The 21,928-nt window shown below is 40.6% G+C and overlaps 1 protein-coding gene across 2 annotated transcripts in view; it reads left to right on the plus strand.

Moving 5' to 3' along the window:
- TMCC1 (transmembrane and coiled-coil domain family 1) overlaps positions 1-21,928 on the plus strand; it is a 209,140-nt gene that overhangs the window by 20,139 nt on the left and 167,073 nt on the right. Inside the window, exons 2-3 of one of the 2 annotated variants that reach the window (XM_019504649.1) lie at positions 13,355-13,412; positions 16,735-17,101. In XM_019504649.1, coding sequence (XP_019360194.1) covers positions 16,793-17,101 — 309 coding nt within the window. In that variant the 5' untranslated portion in view covers positions 13,355-13,412; positions 16,735-16,792. Of the gene's footprint in view, positions 1-13,354; positions 13,413-16,385; positions 17,102-21,928 lie in introns of those variants that run through there. The other variant, XM_019504648.1, reaches the window with a different exon arrangement.

Genomic DNA, 21,928 nt, shown 5'->3' on the forward strand with positions numbered 1-21,928 from the left:
GTGTGCCCCTCCTCTGATTCTTTTGCTAATTGACAAGGATGTGTATTCCTCCTTAATGTAGAGTGCCACGCCCCCACCTTTCCTCCCTCTCCTATCCCTCCTGTACAGCCTACAGCCCTTGATATTCATCACCCAGTCATGTGTTGGGTCCCACCACGTTTCAGTGATTCCCCACTATGTCTGGGTTGGTGTCAGCTAGCACGAGGGTAAGTTCCTCCTGCTTGTTTCCCTACTATGAGCGTTTGTGTAGAGGCATTTGAGGCCTCCTGTGGATGTGTGCACTGGCCCCCTACTTTCAGCATCACCCTGGCCCCTGTCACTTACCTGTGTATATGTTCCGCTTGTCGGCCTAGGCTGGGCTGTACTTGTGGGTGTTGCTTGGTTTGGCAATCTGAGGCTTCCTCCACCCTCATCTTCCCCTTCCCCCAACAAGCCTAGTTTAAAGCCTGCGGGAGGAGATCCGCCAACCTAGAAGAAAGCACACACTTACCTTTAGGGGTAATTAGTCAGAACATACCTCATAGGGTAAATTTGGTTCTAGACAAGGTACTTTATAATAAGTTCCACCAGCCTGTTTTTTGTCATTTTATTCCTAATCGCCCTAAAACTTTTGTGGTAAACACTAAACACAAAAGTAACCTCGGAAGGAGCAAATAACTGAGCTGTTGTTGAAAAGAAGTACTTTGGCTTATACTTCTCTTTGGTTCTGAGTACCCAGAATGAGGATGTGGGTTTTTTTTTAATAAGCTAGTGACTTGAGAGAGTGTAAATGTCTTGAGTGAGTTTGTTTGTGGTGCACGTATTGTGTATGCATTTATTGTGAAAGCATTAGGGCAATGTTTATTTTAAAGAATGAGATAAAGATAAGCCCCAGACCTCTGCTCTTGATGTGTCTTCATTTGGGGAGCCTAAAGGGGAGATGTTTTCTTATACCTTTTCAGGAAGCTTTCAGGAGTGCATTTGCTAGAGTCAGAGTTGTTGCACCAAGCTCCAAAAAGTTCTTAACAGATTGGAAGTAGCAGCCCTGAGAAGCCAGATGGGCCTGGGGTTACAGAACTAGCATAGACCTGGAAATTGGGTTTTTTCATGACTAATACAGATTTTACATGGCTGAGGGCAGATCTCTGTATTCAGCTTCCTCTGTCAAATATGCAGGAGGAAGGGATAATATTTATATTCTATTTCACAGGAGTGTTCTCAGAATGAATACACAGAAGATGGCATGGTGTTCAGGTAATGTGCTGATGAGAACAGTATGTGTACCTTAGACAGCAATGGGACCGTTGTTGATTCATCAGGGACTTATGTAACCGCTTTATGGCTGAACTAGTGTTTTGAAAAAGCAGAGCAAGAACTGCGGAATTGACGGAACCAGTACCATGCTCCAGATGCAACCAGTCGTACTAGAAACAGATACTGTAATTCTGGAAAAAAGTTGGAAATTTCACTTAGCACTGACAAATCACCAAGTACCTTGAAATAATGCCATTTTGACCTCTGTTTGGTTTGGTTTGGGGGTTTTTTCCTCCTTTTTCATAGTTGGCATCTGAAACAGCTAATGATTTATAGTTCATGATGTTATGTAGCTTCTGGAATTGCTGAAGTATTAGTTTGATTTCTAACTTTTTTTTCTAGGCAGAGGTGTTGGTATTAGAATATTCATAGCAAATTTTAAAGGGACAGTACTCAGTGAATGAAGGATGCTGACAGTAAAGTTTAGTTCAAACATTTTAAAATCACTTGGGTTTTTCACATACTGCCTTTCATCAAAAATCAGGAAGGGCAACTCTGATCCTAGATGTTTGGGTTTAAGGTGCATTGTAAATGTCTAACCTAGCAATAGAGCTGCAACTGTCTACATTAGCAGCATAATCAAAGACAATGTCATATGGAGAACTGTGGTGTCCGGACTCTGAGATGAACCATAGGTCTATAACTGTCCTCAAAGAAGTTTTTTTATGCTCTAGTATCAGACTGTATGATTCTTAAAACAGTACAAGGATCAAGGTATCCTTCGGGAGCACAGCAGTTAATGCCTTTCTGCTTGCACGACTTGTTATCTTCAACTTTCTCATCTCATCTCATTTCTCTGCTTCAACATTGAGTGTTGTAGGGCTCATGATTATGCATGTGACTTGTATTGGTTAGAGGCCTTATCAAATGACATTTACCAAAAAAACACAAGTAAAGATTTTTGAGCTAGGGTTAGAGTTGGTGAAAAATTAGCATGAGGTTAGTTCTTGCACATGAGGTCTGTTCTTGAGCATGACGGCTCCTATAAAGTAGAAGCATGTGAAGAATTAATGGTTACAGGAGTAGAGCTGATGAATACATTTTCTGTGTACCAAGGCATAAAATGTTCTGGTAAGCCTTCCTAAATGACTAATTGTTAAGAGGATGTGGACAGGGTTGGGGAGAGATTTGTTTTCCCCTCTAGCAAAGATGAGGATAGCTGTTAATTATGTTCCAGTGACATGAAGAATTTGGTATACCTGCCTCAAAGAATTAGTGACAGATCCTAGTAAACACAGAATGCTAGTCACGTGAATATAACATAGGCTTGTGAGCATTGTAGTGCACACTTGGTCTGTATCTTGTATTTTGTAAGAGGCCAAACACACAATTGATGCTTAATGTAATTTTAGTTCTGGCTTCAGTAAAAACCAGGTTAATATGCATTTTGTTAATTTATATACACAATTGCAATCTCCACTGGCTTAATAGTACAGTGCTGTAGTGAAATCCTCTTTTCTCTGTAACTTCATTACTCCTAAAAAAAACAAACAAACAAAAAAACAAAAACAAAAAACCAAAAATAATAATAGAACTAACTGTTTCTGAAACGTTCTTCTGATGCAGTTGTTTTAGAGAGCACATACCAAATTAACAGATTATACATCGTGACTTATTATCTTAGTTTTATAATTGCATACTTGCTAACTTTATAAAGCATGGGACTCTCCTATCAAAATGCAGGTATTTGAGATTTTTATGTACACATATATTGAATTAAATGGAAATGCTAACTGTTTTTCTGTATTATAAATCATTTTAGTTAAGTATTTCTTCATCATTGTTAACTTTAATGCTATTTTCCTTCTTGGGATGGCTGGGGTTTCCTCCTCATGGATGGGGAAACCTGAAGCACAACCGTTCTTGTCCATGGTGTCTCAAGAAGACTCTGTTAAAGCAAGCTTGAAGGCATCAACTCCAGTCTATTCTCCTGTACTTTAATTTGCGAAGTCTGTGGAATACAGGTCTTGGAGGGTGACGATAGCTGGATGTGACACTCAGCCAGTTATTCATGTAACAATGTCCTAACAATATTCCTGTGTGGATTGGAATGGCTGAAGAACAACAGATCTTTGCAAGACATGTTTGGTGTGGATGCATGTGCCAGACATTCAGAGTAAAATGATGATCAGACATAATAAAGCAATAATTTGTAGAACCTGCAAGGTTACCAACAGCTGCCCAAACAGTATGGGCAATAAGGTTTACTTACCCTGGCACTCTCAGGTAATGCAGCCAGGTAAAAAGCTCCCCAAAAAGCCTTATTAGTAGGTCCAAGGCAAAAGAAAAGAGGTGACCCAGAGAGGCCCCTTGTAGTATAGTGACACACTTAGAGGTTAATAACCTGAGCATATTGAAGGAATTGGCCTGTGACAGGATTTGGTGAAAACTGTCTGTGCTGTAAGCACACAGTAGTATGAGAACTGGAAGTGGATAAGATTGGACTCAACTGATTTTCACTTTACTTTGTCAGATATAAACTGGGAGAATTTAACAACTCGCTGTAAGCATTTTAGGAAAGCATTTGGCCTGATAAATGGTAACTTCTGTACACAGGCATTCATATGTCTGTAACTAACTCTCACCACAGGAGGCATGTGCTAAACCTGAGTGATTTAATTTTTTTTTCTTTACTTGGCCATTGGTTCCCATGTTGTGTGTGCACCATAGGTGATTGGTAGGGAAGGTACAAGGGGCATGTCTCCTGCCCCCCCGAGATTGGCTGGTTCCACCACTGGCTTCTGCAGGTGGTTGCCGCTTGCCACCCTGCCACTGCCGCCCACAAATGGTGCCCCCCCCAGTCTCAGGAGGCATCAGTCACCCATGGTGTGTGTGGTCTTTTCTGCAGTGGTGGTTGTTTATTTGCTACCTCCAGTCTTGTTGCATTGAATGGAATAAACTTTTATCCAAACCACTGTTGATGAGTTCACTTGATTCTTCAATATATACTGGCCTCCCTTTCCATTTCATCAAGTGTAGGCATTTCTCAGTTTTTGCCTCCTCCTAAACCTTCTGTGTTAATTGAAATAGAGCTGGGACACTGCATGCATAACAAAAATGGGTTTTTCCCTCTTTCATAACTGCTGCATTTAAAGTTTGTGAGGGGTTTTATCTCTGTTCTTCTCAGTTAATCCATAATCCACTTCAAAAGCACTCCTTTTGTTTCGTGCACAGCAGTAGTCTAATTTCTGATATTGTGTCCCTGACCCTGTCCTCTTTTCATGTAACTTTCTAATCTGTAGCCTGCCTTGAAGTTTGTCCATTGTAGAACCTGTTTCTCCAGTCATGTAGTCACTTCATTATTCAGTTCTTTTGACTCAGTTCATTCACTGTTTCTGCTTACTGTGCTTTCCTTTTGAATGCTTTCCAAGTCACGGACATCTAGAATTTTACACCCATTCCAGTTTCTCCCAGTTCTTCTTCTTGACAGGAGTACTTGTAACTACCTTACTTTTTTTTGCTGTGCAGTCTGTGTCTGCTAAACAATGAAGATATTTTACCCTAAACCGGCTACCAACTTGGCCAGTGTTCTGAGTTCCATTAAAATGTCTTTCATTGTACCTTCATGATGCCTTTCCAGCCGTTTGCTAAGCTTCCTGTCTTAGTCCAGAATCCCTATTGGACTGGCTTTTGTGAAGTAGTCTGGGCTCTTTCTTACCCTACCCTTTCATTCCAGAACCATCACTGGTCCCTTGAATCTCCTAAAAAGTAGTGCATTCTCTCCTGCCAGTAGTATGGGTAAACCACTTAGCACAAAATTGCTGCCCATTTCTGTGAAGTTAAGTTCTGGAGTGGTAAAGTGTAGAGTAGTACTAAAAACTGATGAGATGCCTCATGGTATCCAGTACTGCCTGGTTATGAGATATGTATGTCAAACACATCATAAGTCATAGCCAATATGAGGACAGGTGTCAATGGGGACCACCCTCCAGAAGCACAAGTGAGGGGACAAACTGCAAACCACTCCCTTACACTGTAGACTCACAAACACTATTAATGACTTTGAATATTCCCCACCGCAGCAATTGTGAATTGCATGTTAAAACCGTTCTCTGAGAACGCCGTTCAGTCTGACAAGTTTGTACTGACACGGTTAGTACAAGCAGGGTCTTGTTCCACTTCTCTAGCATTACAACCTCTTAACCCCTTTACCCCGGGCTAATATAGGCTACATGACTAACTGCATGTTTTAGACTGCGTCAATATATACCAAATATGTACCCATGTAGCTACCGTGTGCAGTGTTCTGTATTCTCTTCCAACTCTACAAAGCCATGTAAATAATCCATAATGTTTAACGTTTTCTAATAGAGTTTTGAATTTGTTGATTTTTCTATAAACAGCCATTGAAAGTATAAAACACATTGAAAACAGAAACAGCAATAGTTTTTGGCTAATTAAGCTCCAGTATTACAGAGTTGAGAATCCTATCAATAGCAAATGATTTAAAACACGTATAATATATGTTCCACATTTAATGCAGACAAGTAGCTTTTCTTGTATTTTTTTTCCAATTGAAAATAAAAATCTCTCTCTTTCTCTCTCTTCCCATCCCATTGTAGCATAATACTGTTTTTGTTCAGAAAATGATCCCAGGTTTCAAATAGCCCAATAGTTTGAGTTGCTTTTTGATTAAATATCATCCATTTATATTTTACTTCAAATGTCTGCATCTATGAGAGAACGGAAATATATTGGGGTAAAACTTTGTTTTGAATACAGTAATCTAATGCAACTGAACCGAAGTTTGGTAGACCAAGAAAGTTGATTTCTTCAAAGTCATATTTTATTCATTTAGACCTTAGAAATCTGGCATGCTTCTGAAATTGGCATGATACCAGACATTTTTACAAAAGAAGTGAGTAAAAACATTAGGAAATGTAGTGTACTGTGTTTACCAATGTATATCATACTCCTTATTACTGAAAAGGGAGGTCTAAAATTAAGGTGCATATCACACACTGATTCTGTCTAACAAAAAATAATGAAAATCATTGTAATAAAAGCTGACACATTTAATCAAATTTATGCTAAAAAAAATTCCCACAATTGTATTGTTTTTCAGAGATGCATCTTAAATGCACATTCATCTTGCACATTGGAAAATATAGTAACTTGTTGACCTTGCAGTAGTATTTGAAGTTTGGAAAAAAAATGTCACCAGTAGTGATTGTGCAGGAAGAGAAATTTGCCTCTGCAGTGCCCCTGTCCATAGTCTTTTTGCTGATAGAACATCTCCATTTGTATAAAACAAGAAAAGTAGGCTGGAGTTTCAACTATTCTTAATGAAACTACCTACAAGGAAGCTGAGGCTTTTTTTATTAGATCAGTCCTTGACAAGTAGGGAAAACAGAAACAATTTCTCCTGAATTTAATGGAAAATAAGAAAAAGACTTCATACTCTCCAGTTAAAGACCTGCTTCAAGAAAAGGTAAATGCAAGTAACTGTCACTTTCTTAAATCTCCAGATTAATCTCTTGAAAGTAGAATGTGCAGTGTAAAGATTGGGCATTGAGTTAGACCCTAAGAGTCTGCACTCACCAAGTCCTTTAGCATTAAGAGGTAATAGGCAGAAACTTCTTTCCTAGATACCACGGAATGACACTTTTGAAAACAAAATAGTAATAGGAGGAATAAACTTCAAAATCAGAAAAACAATTTGAGGTAAAGTAGTACATAAATATTTAAGAAGGATCCTATATTACAATAGCAGAAATACAGCAGGTTGTAATGAATGCTGATTGCACTTAGCAGATACTCCATTTTTATGAGCATCAAATCTGCAGGATTGCATAAATTGGCTAACTAAACAAAAAAGACTGAATATAAAAGAACAACTAATTTTTTGCTGTTCAAGTTTTTGAGCTGAGATTTAGAGAAAATGACAATAGCAGTTTTAGATGGAACATTAGTATGTACTCTTTTTTTTTTTTTTTAATTTAAGTACTCAATGAATTTTTCTGTGAAGAAATTCATAGTGCAGTAGGCAAAGCATTTGTCATTGGCATTCCCTCGATTCGAGAATGACCAGTGGCTCATTGATGGCCCTTGAGGTGACTTAAGAGTCCAATCTTTGAGCTCAGATCCATCTGCAGAAATTACAGGTCTTTCCACAGAGAAGAGTAGGCTGCAGACTGGGATTCCTGTCCTCTTCCTTCCTCTGCTCTCTTCTCTGCTCTGAGGGCAAGAAGTTTTGCCTTGAAATAAGCTACCTCTTGGTTGAGGTTGCAGTGTCATTTGGGGTTGGTTGGCAACCAGCTGTTCCCAACTCTTGATGTCAGCATCAGTTTTCTTAAAGGTATGCCTTCAAAGTATCCTTGTAGTGTTTCCTCTAGCTACTGTGAGATCTCAAGCCATTACTAAGCTGGGAATAGAGCAGTTATTTTGGGAGTTGACAATCAGGCATCCACACACTGTTCAGTCTAGTGAAGTTGGTGCTTGAGGATCACTGACTCAGTGCTGGTAACATTGGCTTCAGCAAGGATGCTGGTGTCTGTGTGGTAATCTTCCCATTCGACGTGGAGGATCTTCAGGAGTCACTGTTGGTGATACCATTCCAGGCTCTTGAGACCCCCACATCTGGGGTTGATTACTACATTGTAGATTTGGAGCTTGGTGTCTTTCTGGAAATCACAATGAATAAAGATACGCTGAAGCAATTTGCCAAAAGAGGCACTTGCACACGAAATCCTGTGCTGGATATCCTCATCAATGTTCACTTTCTGAGAGAGATGACTACTGAGGTAAGGGAAGTGTTCAGCTACTTCCAGGGTCTTTCTCTCAATGGTAACTTGGGGAGGAGGGGTCATATTCATGACCCCAGAGCAAGCTGACAGAGCACTTTGGTCGTCTTGGTGTTGAGAGAGAGGCCCATAGTTTTGGTAGGCTTCTCCAAAGAGATCCAACACAGCTGTCATTGTATTCATGGTTAAGGATGGTTGTTTTTGAGTACTTTCATCTTTGAGTGGTAATGTCCCTGATTTTTTAAGAGCCCTTCGTCCATTTGGTAGTCAGTGTCAATTCCAGAAGGAAGGCAGTCCTTAATGAGAACCAGCAGGACTGTCAAAAAAAGAAAAAAGTGGAGAACAGAGTTGAGGCAAGGACTTATTCTTGCTTGACCCCAGTTCAGATGACGAATGGATCGGTCTCCAATCCGCTACAAAGAATGTCAGTCATCTAATCGTGGGAGAAGCGTTGGGCTCTTGATGATGTACTTTTCAGGACATCCAAATCTAGCCAGTACTTTCCACAAAGCTTCATGATTGATGGAATCAAAGACCCTAGTAAATCAGTGAAGGCCATGTACAGGTCCTGATGATGTTCCTGACACTTTTCTTGCATCTGGAGGATAGCAAAGATCATTTCAGTTGCCTTATGGGATGGTCTGAAACCACACTGAGGTTCTGGCAGGACTTCCTCAGCAAGTGGTAGAAGATGGCTCAGGAGGATGTGGGTGAGGATTTTCCTGATGCGGAAAGGAGGGCAATACCTTGATAGGTCCCATACACAGACTTATCTCCTTTCTTGAAGTTAGTTATGAAGTTGGCATTCCTGAGGTTATAGAATCATAGAAAAGTAGGGCTGGAAGGGACCTCCATAGGTCATCTAGTCTAATCCCCTGCCTGAGGCAGGACCATCCCGTACAAACCAAAATCTAAACTCTAAATAAGACTACCCTCAACCCTGATGCAACATAGACCTAACACCCTAACCTGCCACAGGTAAAGCAGGGGAACTACAGCAGTCCAGTGTCCTACTTCTATGAAATGTTGTCAGCATATGCATAAGAGATCCCTGGTAGAGGGCCATGCTCTCTGCTACAGAGGAAAGCAAGAACCCCCACAGTCCATACCAATCTGACTATGGGGCAAAATTCCTTCCTGACCCCAAATGTGGCGTCCAGTCTGATTCTGAGCAGAGGGGCAAGACTCTAGTCAGGAACCCTCTAGCTTTGGTCCCAGGAGGAGCATTGACACACCCTAGTCAAAATCCCCAGCCTTGGCTCTAGCCAGCACCCAATGCCTATGGGCTTGAAAACACCCTAACGCATGCATCAGAGAAGGGTGGGGAGGGAGTGGGAGCAACCAGCAAAGCCCAGGGGCTTGGAAAATACCTATGGTAGAACATAGGTATGATCCCCAGAGATCTTTTTGTTCCAAATCTGGAGAATAAATTCATGAAGTGTCAGAACCAGTTCCTTACCGCTGGCCTTCTGCAGTTCAGCAAGTGTCATCCAGTTCAGAAATCTTGTTCTTGGTTTCTTGGAGACATGCCAGACTTCTTCTAGGACAGGAGGTTTGGTGAGGGATATCCTTTCAGGGGGTTGGGTCATGGACTGGTGGTGGTATCCATCACAGTTGACTTACAGTCAGGAGTGCCTCAAAGTGCTCTTTCCTTCTAGCTTGGATAAATTTATTGTTTTTTAGGAGCATCAAGCCATCCTGTGATCGCAAGAAAGTAGGAACTTTGGAAGTGGGGCTGTAGGTGGCTTTTTTTCCTGGAAAAAGCTATGTATGTCATATTTGTCAACATAGGTGGCTTTATATTACTACCACTGACTTTTATTTCCTGGATCCTCCTTTGAGCTTTAGCTTTGAGGAGCTGATGCATCTTTTGCTGAGATGAGGTATCATCTTGCCAAACACAATAAGCCCTTCTCTTCTGGTCAAGGAGGGCTTGGATCTTGGTGTCACTCTCATCAAACCAGGCTTGGTGTCAATGGGTGGTATATAATCAATGGATTCAGCACAGACCGTATGGACAGCTATTTTTAAGCCCCTTCCAGAGTTCCCCAGTGTTGCCCAGAAGTAAGCCAAAATCCACATTTTTCCATGATTAAAAGGAAACACCACTATATCTATATAACTATATCTATAATGGTGTTTCATTTTAATCACAGAAGAATGTGGATTTTGGGTTACTTTTTTTATCTGAAAATTAGGGATTTTTTTATCGGAGAAAACCAGGATCCCTGCTGATGAGCCAGTTCTTGATGGTGAACCTGATACTGTGAATGCATCTGTCTTGGGCTGGTTTCCCCTTTGAGAAGGTGTAGTCTCTGCCCTCTTCCCTCAGCTGGCCCTCATCGGATCTTCTTGTTTCACTGAGAGCTACAGTGCTGACGCTTTGTCTCACTGCTTCCCTGGAGGTGATGGCAGTTCTTTCTGGTTCTTCATTGTCTTGGTTATCCATCAAGGTGCAGATTTTCCACACTGTGAAAGCAAAGCATTCAATTCATAGACAGCCTGTAACTGAGAAGTCTAATGGCAAGAACATATATTAATAATATGTCACCCACTGGGTTTTATTTGCCACTCTTGCATGGCTTATATGACAGTGTAATTGTTTTTAAGTCAAGGCACTTTCACTCATCTTTCCCTGGCTCCCTTCATTCTTGAATTTTTCATATTTCCACCACTTCCTTTTTCATATTCTTTCATCCCTCTTCAATTGTTCTGATTATTGTTTGTTATCTTAATAGTCTTGTTGGGAATGTGAAGCTGAAGGGTAATAAAATAGTCAAGACTACCATTTCTACAACAAGCACTGTTTTAGCTGTCTTCAACTGAGAAATTAGTGTTCCTGCAGCTTGCTTTTTTTTTTGTCTTGTTTTCCTTTCATTGCATTGCCTAGGGCAGTGGCTCTCAACATTTTTTGTACCAGGTCCCATCTGTAAACATCTATGGCCAGTCCTGACCCAGTGCCCCTCGCTCATGATCTGCTGCCCCCAGACCCCAGCCCCCCAGTGTGTGGGATGGGGAGAGCTGGGGGGGTCTCCAGGCAGCCCCTTGCAGGCTATAACTCTGCCAGCCTGCAAGGGAAAAACCATGGTTTCCCATGTTTCAAATTTTGTTCATGACCCTTTTATATATTCTTGCGACCTACTTTGGAGTCACAACCCATGGGTTGAGAGAGACTGGCTTAGGGTATAGTGCAGAGTGGTGATTAAAATCCTGTGCCAGGGAATGGATATAGCATGGGCAGCAATGGTGTAAATTCCCCCATAATGCCAAGACAAAGGAAGGGCAGTACTGCCTCTACAAGTGAGTGGATAAAGAAACCCAATTGTTCCTCAGGTTTCTTTCTGAAAAAGAGTCTGGTTGTGGTTTCTGGTATGCAGAACTTTGTCCATTATGATCCTGAGAGATGACCAAACTCAGTTTTAAAGGATCACCAAAAACCTACTGATTTGGCCTGGATTTGAAGTAAATGAAATAAATCACAAGATCTTCAAAAGAATTCATTCTCCATTTAAACCCTGAGATGGCCAGGTCAGCATCCAGCCGCTTACATTGTTCATCTCCAGATCAGTAGTGTAAAGGAGCTTGGAGAGGTGGCTGGATAGTCTTCATAATTGTAAAGCTTTTTGGTGACCTCAGTGAGTGAAGTTTTGTAGTTTTAGTTGAGTTCCTAATGGATAACCATATACCAAAAAATTAAAATCTGTCACAAACAACATCTCTTTGGTAGTCTCACTAGAGATGCCAAGGGCCAAACGAAGGAAAAGTAGATTTATACCTTATAGACTAACTAAATCAGAGATGCATAGCATAAATTTTGTTAGCAGCAGCTTACTTCATCAAACTGCCTTCACAGTTCTTTCATAGGACTTGATGAAGTAAGTTGCTACTTAGAAAAGCTTATGCTGTGCATCTCTGATTTATTCAGTTTGTAAGGTGCAGATCTCCCCTCCTTTCTGCCTGACTTCAGACTAACACAGCTAACTATATCCTGCTGCGCCCAAGGATTAAATGAGCCATGGAATTTTTTCACTCTGGCAACCCCCTTCAGAGCATTACAGCGTTGCTCTCAGAAGGAGTTTGTGGGTACTACTTTGAAAACCTGGTCAGTCCGTGTATACGTCTAAGTGGAATGAGAGCTCTCCAAATTCTGGCCAGAAAGCAGTGTCTCATTACCAATTCTCTGAGCTACGTGGTTGTCTTTAATGGTATTTCTCTAGCAAACATCCTTACATCAGCTTGTCATTCCTTATCGCATGTAATGGTAAACAGATGAACAAGGTGCCCTTGAAATATACTGTTCTTTCTTTAAAAAAAAAAAATGAACAAAGCAATACTGTAATGTTGGGTTTCAGCCTGATGCCAAGCGGGGGTGGGAGGGGTGGCATGCAGCTGGACATCCCGGAGCAGGGAGGTGGGGATGGAGCACCACTGCCTCTCAGAAGCAGGGCCAGGGCGGGGAAGCTCACCAGGCTGGTGTGTAGCAGCGGCATCCGCCATGTGCAAGCTTCCCCACCCCTCAGAGGGGCGTTGCTGCCCTCGACCCACCCCGACCCTGCTCCTGGGAGGTGGCAGCGCTCTGTCCCCTCCCTCCCACACACACCCCCTAGGTCTGGTCCAAGTACCCCCAGAGGTGCGTGTCCCCCCCAGTAGACAACCCTGGTCTAAAATCATTCCATTTTAGAGCTGTAGTTCCAGCCTCCATCAAAAATGTTTCTCTGTAAATAAGACCTCATTATAAGACAGTCTTTTATATCTTTTATTCTGTTGCCATAGGAAAAGTGATGGTGGGTGTAGTTGCTGTGGTGGACATGGCAGTATCTGCTGTGATTTCTGGCAAAGATTTAGACTTAACCTAACAGAAGTTCAGTCAAAGTTACTGAGGCACTTACACAGGCTTCATTGATAAATGAGCTGAAAGGTGGTCTTATTTCAATGTGTTGCCCATTCTGCGGTGAGCCCAAAATAAGCACAGAGCAAAGCTGGTTAACCTACGTTGAAAACATGTGAAAAAATACATAAAAGGGCAAATAAAATCGGTGCAGACCAGTCTGTTCTTGCAGAGTCCAGTCTGAAACCTGGCTGTGCCTTCAGCACTTACTGAGAACCATAAACCCTGAAAGAACAGTCCTTCACATGAACTTCACAATTAATCCTGTGAGACTTTTTAGGTTCAGCCTCTGTTAAACTGGTAAATATTCACCTTTTTCAAACAGTTTCAAGTAGTCCAACCTGTTTCTGGTGCAGTTAAATGGCAGCTCATTCCATATACTTATCTCTTCTCTCCAAGACCTAGACCTCATGTCCAATTTCTCTTACAGCTTCTGTTCAGTGGAGGGAGCACTGCCAGACAGCCATGCTTAAGGACAAGTGATGGAGGCAAGTACTGCCTTTTTTATTTTGCTTTTTCTATGCAACCTGACATTGTTTCTGCCATCTTCTCAGATTGAACAGCTTTACTTCCCCAAACTACTAAGAAATAACTGCCCAGTTGAAGGAATATTTGAAAGTGTTTTAGGATGTAATTTTAGACAGTGCCATAAAATGCTCACTCAAGTCTGACAGGGTATGTTGAGTCATTCATTTTGTAGCTTGATATCTTGCCCTTTTTCTCAGAGTAACTGGAATTTAAAAACATGTGAGCTGTATCTTGAAAAGTTCTGCGCCTGATTTTTGTTTTTCCATTGAACGGGACAAAGTAAAGGTTGTCATATATAAAAAACAAGGCTTACTTTAGATAATGTTGATCTTTGCTTTAAGCATGGATTGAATTGAGTGAATACAGCAAGGCACCTTGAATATTCATGCCAATAAAATACACTGATTAATTCACAATCCTCTTCATTTCTGATTGCAGGTCTTTTGTTTGTTTCTTAAACAAATAAGTAAGAACGTTTGCACCAGAAATGCATGGTTATCTATTTTGGAAAGGACTTTTAGGCCTGAAATTGTCATCAAACAAAAAAAATACAAATGTAGGCATCTAATTTGTTGATGGAAAGAAGGGATCCCTTAAGTTATCATAAGAAGAAATGGGAAACAAGTCAATTTAGTTTAATATGTCAGTTGTGCAGTGAACACAGGTAATAGTGTGACTTGTTTGCACAAACACAACTGTTTTGTGCAAATAAATTTCATATCAAATAAGAAACGGTACTCATGTGTTTGCCGTTAGTTTGTACATAAAACATAAGGCTAGATTAGCCAGAAAGATAATTTCCTCCAACCAATTCCTGCAGCTCCAGCAACTGGGATATTGGGTTTGGATTGAAAAACCTTCATGGTAAACTAACTCTGAAATGTATTAGAGATGTTAACAGTACTGTTTAGAGAATAAATTCTTCATTTTTATTCTAAACTCAAATTCAACAAGAACTTTTGGAAACTGAATACTCTGGGAAGTCTTAAAGTAAACAAGGCACTACAGGTCAACTGTCAAGTTACATATTTTGTATGCCAAACAGGGTTTGGGTCTATTGCGTTTTAACCAATGGGATTTGTTCACTGAACCATTTTGCCTGTTGGATGAAATGGAAACTAGGTTATAGTTCTGTGTTTTTCCTTCCAGAAGTCAGACTGAATGAAGACCCAGCTCTGGGCTGTCTCTGGACACACTGTGCATTAAACAAAATAAAAGCAGTATATATAATATCCTTGGAGACTCAAAGTCCAAAGGGGGTGCCAGCAGTAGAGGCATTGAAGGTCATTTGAGAATGCATGTTAGCAGTCAAAAATAAAACATCTGAAGTTAGGTTCTTAGGTTCTGTTCCCAACTCTGCTAGTTAATGACTGTATGAATTTGGCTAAGCTTTCAGTGCCTCAGTTTACCACTTAAAATGGAAATATTAATTTATCCCAATGCGGTGCTGAAACTGAATACTTGCAGCAAGCTATGAAATACTCAGATGTAGAGTATTGTACAAGCAAGGTACTTTTTTCTTATTAAGTACTGCATGTCCTCTTGCCTCCATGGACTAGGGCATCCAGGAGGGTGGGAGATTTGATGCAGCTCTTTTGATTGATTTTTTTCCTGTGCTGCCCATTTAAACAACACTTCAGAACCTCAGTTTAACCCATTGTTTTAGGCTCAAAGTGCATGAAACTGAGGGAATTTTTGGATCCTCACCTTCTCCATATATGAAACTCCGATGGTTTTAAAATGAATATTCTAATAAATCCTAATATTTTAATAAAACCTCTGTTGCATTTCTAATAAGATCATGGGTTATTCAGGCTCTAGCTGCCTCCTGCCAAGATTGAAAGCGGACTTCTGTGATCTGATTTCTGTATTTTTAGAAGCACAATCAAAATCCCCTGCAAGAAAACAACCTCCAGTTTCCGAGCATGTGAGCTGATTAACCATGGCAAAGACTTGAACCTTCCCACTCCTCCCTTTCTTGCCTTGTTTTAATATGGTTTTAATATTAAAAAGGGCTCTTTCCCTCTGCCCCTTGCTGCAGTCCTCCTGCAGCAGGTTGCTACCTTATTTCTCAACTGTGGTCTTATGTGGGCAGCTCCCCTTTAAAGCCTTGTGGATTGGGGTTGGGACTTAGCAGGGAAAAGAAGCTGCATGCTTTCTGTTCTCTAGAGGCTGAACTATGCACATCTGTGCTGCTGCCTCTGCCCTTTTAGTCTTGTCACTCAATACTCTGCTTTCAGAAATACATTTTTGTTTGCTCAGAGACTTTCATGGATGAAATTATACTAATTACAGCTATGTAGCTTCCCTGTCCTCCCTGGAAAGCAGGGCTTTCACATCCAGTTGCCAGAGGAATTGATGGATGGTAATAGCAACAAGCCTTTCCCTAGGATTCTGTCAGAGATTGTACGAATGTGCTTGTACATATTCTGTTTTCTCATGTATCATCAATTTGATGATGATAGGTGTTATACTGTAATTTGAGGTAGGTAGACCAGCTAGCACATTTGAAGCCAAAAAACTCAGACCATTGATAGGAAACCTGGTTAATTTTGCAGTGAAGATTAACCTCTTGTGCTTCAATTGCCGTAATGATAAATGTTGCAGCCCAATGACTCAAGTTACCAGGTCCTGTTCTGGGCTCTGTTCTAAGACAGCATCCAGCTCCTCTTTCTTCTGAGAATGGTTTTTAACTTTTTCTTCCTTCCCAAGCTCCTTGTCTTATATTGAGCTTTTTTTCCCTTTTGTAAAAAAAAAAAAAAAAAAAAGAGTTGCTCCTTCACAGTCTTTACCTACTGCCTGCAACTAATACCATGGTTGCTTGGAAAACTGATACTTATTTTCTTAACAGCATGTTCCATGTATTGATTTTTTTTTTTAACCCTCTAGTTTCTGCATGGATGTGTAATAATGGCTCTTTTGTTTAAAATTAGATAAGCATGAGATCACCGGGGCACTGCTGCATGCATAGTCACTCTTGAAGCAATTGCACACCCAATTGGCTGACAATCTTGGCATTCTTAAAACAAACACAAACTGTTTAAAGCCAGGGGACATCAGTATTTATGAATTGTTAAAGACACGTGTTGGGTGTCATCTCATGGAGCCTTCTGGCAATGAACAGATCTGTGATGACCCTGATCCTGGAGGCAAATCACAAGATCAAGAGGGCAAAAGACCACATGACTCAGAACAAAAGTTGTCCAAAATTACCCATAATGCTTTGGAGAACATTAATGTGATTGGTCAAGGCTTGAAGCACCTTTTTCACCACCAGCGCAGGAGGTCCTCGGTGTCTCCACATGATGTGCAACAAGCCCAGGCTGATCTGGAACCTGAAATGGATCTGGAAAACCAAAGCACCTGTGCTGAAATTGATGGTGTCTCCACCTACCCCACAGCTCTGAACCGAGTGCTCCAGCAGATTAGAGTACCGCCTAAGATGAAGAGAGGGACAAGCCTGCACAGCAGGCGGGGCAAGTCAGAAGCCCCAAAGGGAAGCCCGCAGATCAGCAGGAAGTCTGCCCAAGATAGTAATTCAGGCCGGCCCAGATCATCATCCACTACTGATGCTCCTACCAACTTGTCTGGGATGGAGGTGGCTTCTTCTAGTTATGTAGCTGGTGATGAGATCACAGCAGCAGAGCGGGTAAGTTAGGCAAATTTATTTTTTCCTTTTCATCAGTCTGTGGTGTCCTTGTTAAACCTTTTGAATTTTCATTTGGAACCAAATTTCTCTTGCCAGATACTTCAGCTACTGTGTTGCATAGCTTCATTGCTAGGGAGCTTGAAAAGATGCCAACATTAGCCATTTTTCTAATGGCATGTGGTTTGTTTTATGTACAGTTGATGTCCAAAGCTGGCGAGCTGCACTTAAAGTGCATTAAGTTGGTCATATGGTGTACCACAGTCAAACAAGAAATCACAGTGACCGCAATAGCCCTTGCAAGAACTACTTCGTTCCAATAGCTGTCAGTCTAGATTGCTGGAGCAGATATTTACTTAGGTAGATGGGTGACTTGTTTCATTTAATTTTACAGATATATTTCAGAGACTAAGGAAGTGTAACTTGTGTGAATAGAACAGTAAATCCGGCCAGGTAGATCTTTGTGAACTCTGAGCTACAGTTCTGAAACTTGGGTTTTTGTTAAAAGCCAGCATGGGACTAAATTAAAATGCCTTCTTACCATCATATCTGCTCACTGACTGAATTATGTTTTGAGCAGCTAAGTGATTGCATCATATTAATATGAAATCATAGTAATGTTTCTCAGCCTGCATAGAAAACAATGTCATGTAAATGATGCAGGCTTTGTCTTGTGACATCTGTTACCATATGTTCTCAAAAGGCTGTTTCAGTTGATGTATTGATCCAAGCAAGGAGAAGAAATGTCTTGTATGTTTCTTCTCTTCTACTTTAGTTTACTTAATGCATTAAAAATGCCACATATGGAAAAAATGAACTGACTTAACCCAGGCAATACCTTGGAGCTTATGCTGTGCCATTCATAAAAAGTCTGCAAAGATTTACTTGTAAAGGAATGTCTCTGTGATAATGATGGGTAACGGTGTGGAATTAATCATGTTGTGGTTTATAGGTACTTGACTAATATAACTCTTCAGAAATGGCTCTCAACATGCACCTTCCCCTTGCTGTATCTTTCTGTTTTGCATTTGAAATCTAAATGCTTCAATTAGGACCTGACTAACTTATTTCCTGACTCCCTGTTTATTGGAGGCTTGTGACTCATGTTTTCTCTGTGAATTTCAGCATAGGTAGTACATATCAGAGCTCCAAACTGCCCAAAGCTGAGCTGACTATGACAGCCTATCCTTGGAACTGATGTTTAAAACTACAGCTGTTAGACTTATTGATCAGCGCAGAATGTTGCTCATGGCTTAGACTATAGTTGTTGGATAATGAATAATTTAGACTGACTGTGGGTCATTGTGGAGTATAGGACTGGAAGGGAGCTCCTGGATCATTAATTATAGTTCCTTGTTGTCTCAAGCAACCACATTATATATTTTTTTCCATGAAGTGATCAAACCTCTTAAGAGCATGGAAAGTTCTGTTTTTCATGCTAAAGCAGCTGTTTAGATGCTTGTGTGCTTCTATTACAGGCTGGGCTGATAGGACTACCTGTTATTAAATAGTCTAACACTTCCTGATATAAAATCATGATTTCAGAGGTTTATAATTGATAAACTCTAGTCACGTGGGCTGAAATTTTCCTTGGTAAGCTTCTGCATTAGGCTTTTTTTTTAAATTTTAACAGAATATTACTCAGTTATTCCTGAGAGTGAGGCTAGAGAAAAATATAGTGTTAGCCTGGTTTAAAAAAATATGGTGATCTTTTATTTAAAAAGAACTTGTAGTGCTATTGAGTAAGAACTTTAAATCTGGCAGGGAGGTGGCCTTTGTAAGAAAGTTGCCTTTGACTGTCCCTGAGAGAGAAATGCCAAAATGTAGTAGCCAAGTTACAAACTTTGAAGAGATGCTGTGTGCACATGATCACTAGAGACCTGCAGCAAAATTCCCTGAGGATTTTATCTCCATCGAGTATGATATAGACCCAAACTGAGCAGGGCTTTTCCTGCACCTGTAATTGAATACTGTTCATTTTATTTACTGACCAATGTAAGAATCCTATGGCAAAAATAGTAGGTGACCAGGTAATTGAAGAGAGTATTGTAACCTGTCCATACAAAGGGGCCAGAATAAGATTGCACCTACTACCGAGGATACGTGGTCGCTGAGTTTTGATTCTGTCTCTAAACAGTTTTTTGTGCCAAGTGTGATATAACATGATAACCTTTTTCGGCCCTGATGTATGTGCTATCTATTCTTTATTTGTAGTATAGTAGCACCTAATGGTTGCAGTTGGGATAAGTATCTTTGTGCTGGGCACTGTATAGATACTCTGTGAGAAACTCGTTCTGTCCTGGAAGCGAACAGTCCTAATTACTTTTCATCACTAGGTTGGAGGTTATGTATTATGCAAGGTAACATGTTTTCTTTGTCTGCTTAGCCTGGGAGCCACTTGGTTTCCTGAGGATTTTTTCCCCCAGCCTTCCTCAATCTGGAATAACTATTTGGTTTAACTAGCACTAACACTAAGAACGCTGTTGGCTGAGTGAGCTGCTGACTGTAGAATCAAGGATGAAACATCTCATGATGAAATGTTTGCTGTTGGGCTGTCATCTGCCAAATGAGTTCCTTCCCTTTTTTTTTTTTTTTTTTTTGAAAAACTGGGTTTTTTTTAAAATTTTAATTTTTTCCCCCTTTTTTTTTTTTGAAAAACTGGGTTTTTTTTAAAATTTTAATTTTTTCCCCCTTTTTTTTTTTTTTTTTTTTTGCAATACTGTGCTTGTATTACAATGCTAATCTGTCTCCACTGATTGTTCTTTGGAAGATTAGCATTATCTTGAAATACAGACATGCAGCATGCTAAGAATCGATGTGAAAACTAAGTTTGATGTGATGCTGGGTATGTTTGGTAGCCAGTTCCTGTCTGTAGCAGGAAAGCAGAAAAGTAATTACATAGTGTTACTGTTTGTGAGTTGCTCTAGGAGCAGTGTAGATTTTCTAGATTCTCAGGGACACCAAAAAATGAATTGCTACTACTGAACAGCAGATGAGAGATCTTCATGTTGTAACCGATTTATCAGCAAGTGGTAAACTCCAGGCACATGGGGGGTGGGTGTATTGTTGTTTAAAATAACTTTAAAAAAACTTGCGTGTAAGTTGCTTGAATTCTGGATGTTGACATCTTTGGATTGCACTTCGAATCCAAGCTTCTGATTTGTGGCTACAGAGGGGATCTCATGAGTCAGGGCCCTTGGAGCAGGAGGAGGCTCTAAACCTTCTGACACTCCATGTGTAGAAATAGCAATTTACAAGTGATCAGAATGTGAATATATGGCAAGGATCATATGGTCCCTCTTCATGAATGTAGGTTGGCTTTTGAGAAGATGTCCTGTAGAGTCTGGGCGACATCCCCAAATTTACCAAGTAATATTTTCATGACCAACATGATGTTTCTTTGATATGGCACATGGCTTTTTGCCATGTTTCTTCCAGATTTCCCATGGTGCTTAAAAAGCCCATGTAAATACTGCATTCATATAAGCTAAAATAATGGAATTAAAGATGGAAAATAGCTACTTGGAAATCTATGCCAGCCCTCTGTTATGCACACACCAAAAGAACAGTGTATTAATTCCTTTGACAAATAATTCTGGAGTTGTGGTGGCAAGGGTGTTCTCATTTTCTGACTGCAAGCATATGACTGGAAGCTGTCAGGACACAAGGCTTTCAGAGAACACACTAGAGTGTACATTAGTTATGGGGAACCTAGTTTTGTTCTCAGTTTGCTGTATGGCACTTTAACATTGCTGTGTTCCCTAACCAACAAGAGCCTGCCGGACTGGAGTGCAGCAGTGATTCAGTAGCACACAGCAGTACTATAACCGTCCAGGACATGCGGTAAAAAACACTGCATCTAACTGAAGCTGCAGGGGTCCTGATGGATTTAAGGCTAAATATAATTACTTGGAATAAAGAGTAATATATATTTTTTGTGACTCTGCAGCCCGTTTCAGTCAATGCAACATCTAAATTTGTTACGTTTTTAGACAGCATTGAAGACATTTTAAATTAGAAAGCTTTAACCAAGGGTCATCCACAAGAAGGGAAGTTGCCAACAGTTCAACCTGGCTGAAACCATGGATTTTGTATCATGGGAACAAATGTTTTTTGTATTTACCAGGATGCTTAATTTTTCTAGAATAGCAAGATAAGAAAAAATTCCTACCCTCTGGAAAATCGTACATTAAAAAAGAAACGATCCTTCTACACCCCAGCAAAGAGAACCTCTATGAATAAATACTGAAGACTTAGCAAACCCTTTACCTGCACTGCAGTCAAAGGCATAGTTGCGGTATGTGTATACATTGCCCAACCTAGTTTTAAGCCAGATGGCTCTGGTACTAATAGCAGTACCACTTCTACCGCAATAGGTCTGGTGTGTACAAGCCAGCTGGGGCCCAGACCTTATTGCTTGGGCGGCTAGCACGTTCTGAAGCGTGTGCCACTGCAACTCCAACACTACTGGCAGATTTAATGGCAGCTGAGGTGTCTCTTTAGGGAGCAGCCACACACTGGTTACTGGCTAGGGTCCAGACAAAACCTAAAAGTGATGCAGTGTGCATTTGAGCCCATGTATGTTGCAGGGCTCAATTCTGACTAGGCACAGAGTATAATACTTCTCTGTAAATTAGTGTCAGAGATTTGGTTTCCAGGATCCTTTTTATGTTAAAGGGGTATTTCAGACCAGAATCATGTGTCTGGCAGTGTGGTGCCCACTATAGTTATGGATAATGCACAACTGAAGGATAGCTGAAGAGTCTCTCTTTTTTTGTGGTTTATTTTGGGCATTTAACAGCTGTTACAGTTATGGTCCGTCACATGATT

This window comes from Gavialis gangeticus, unplaced genomic scaffold, assembly GCF_001723915.1.
Source record: "Gavialis gangeticus isolate Ggan-Ray unplaced genomic scaffold, GavGan_comp1, whole genome shotgun sequence".
In the NCBI taxonomy this organism is placed as follows: Eukaryota; Metazoa; Chordata; order Crocodylia; family Gavialidae; genus Gavialis; species Gavialis gangeticus.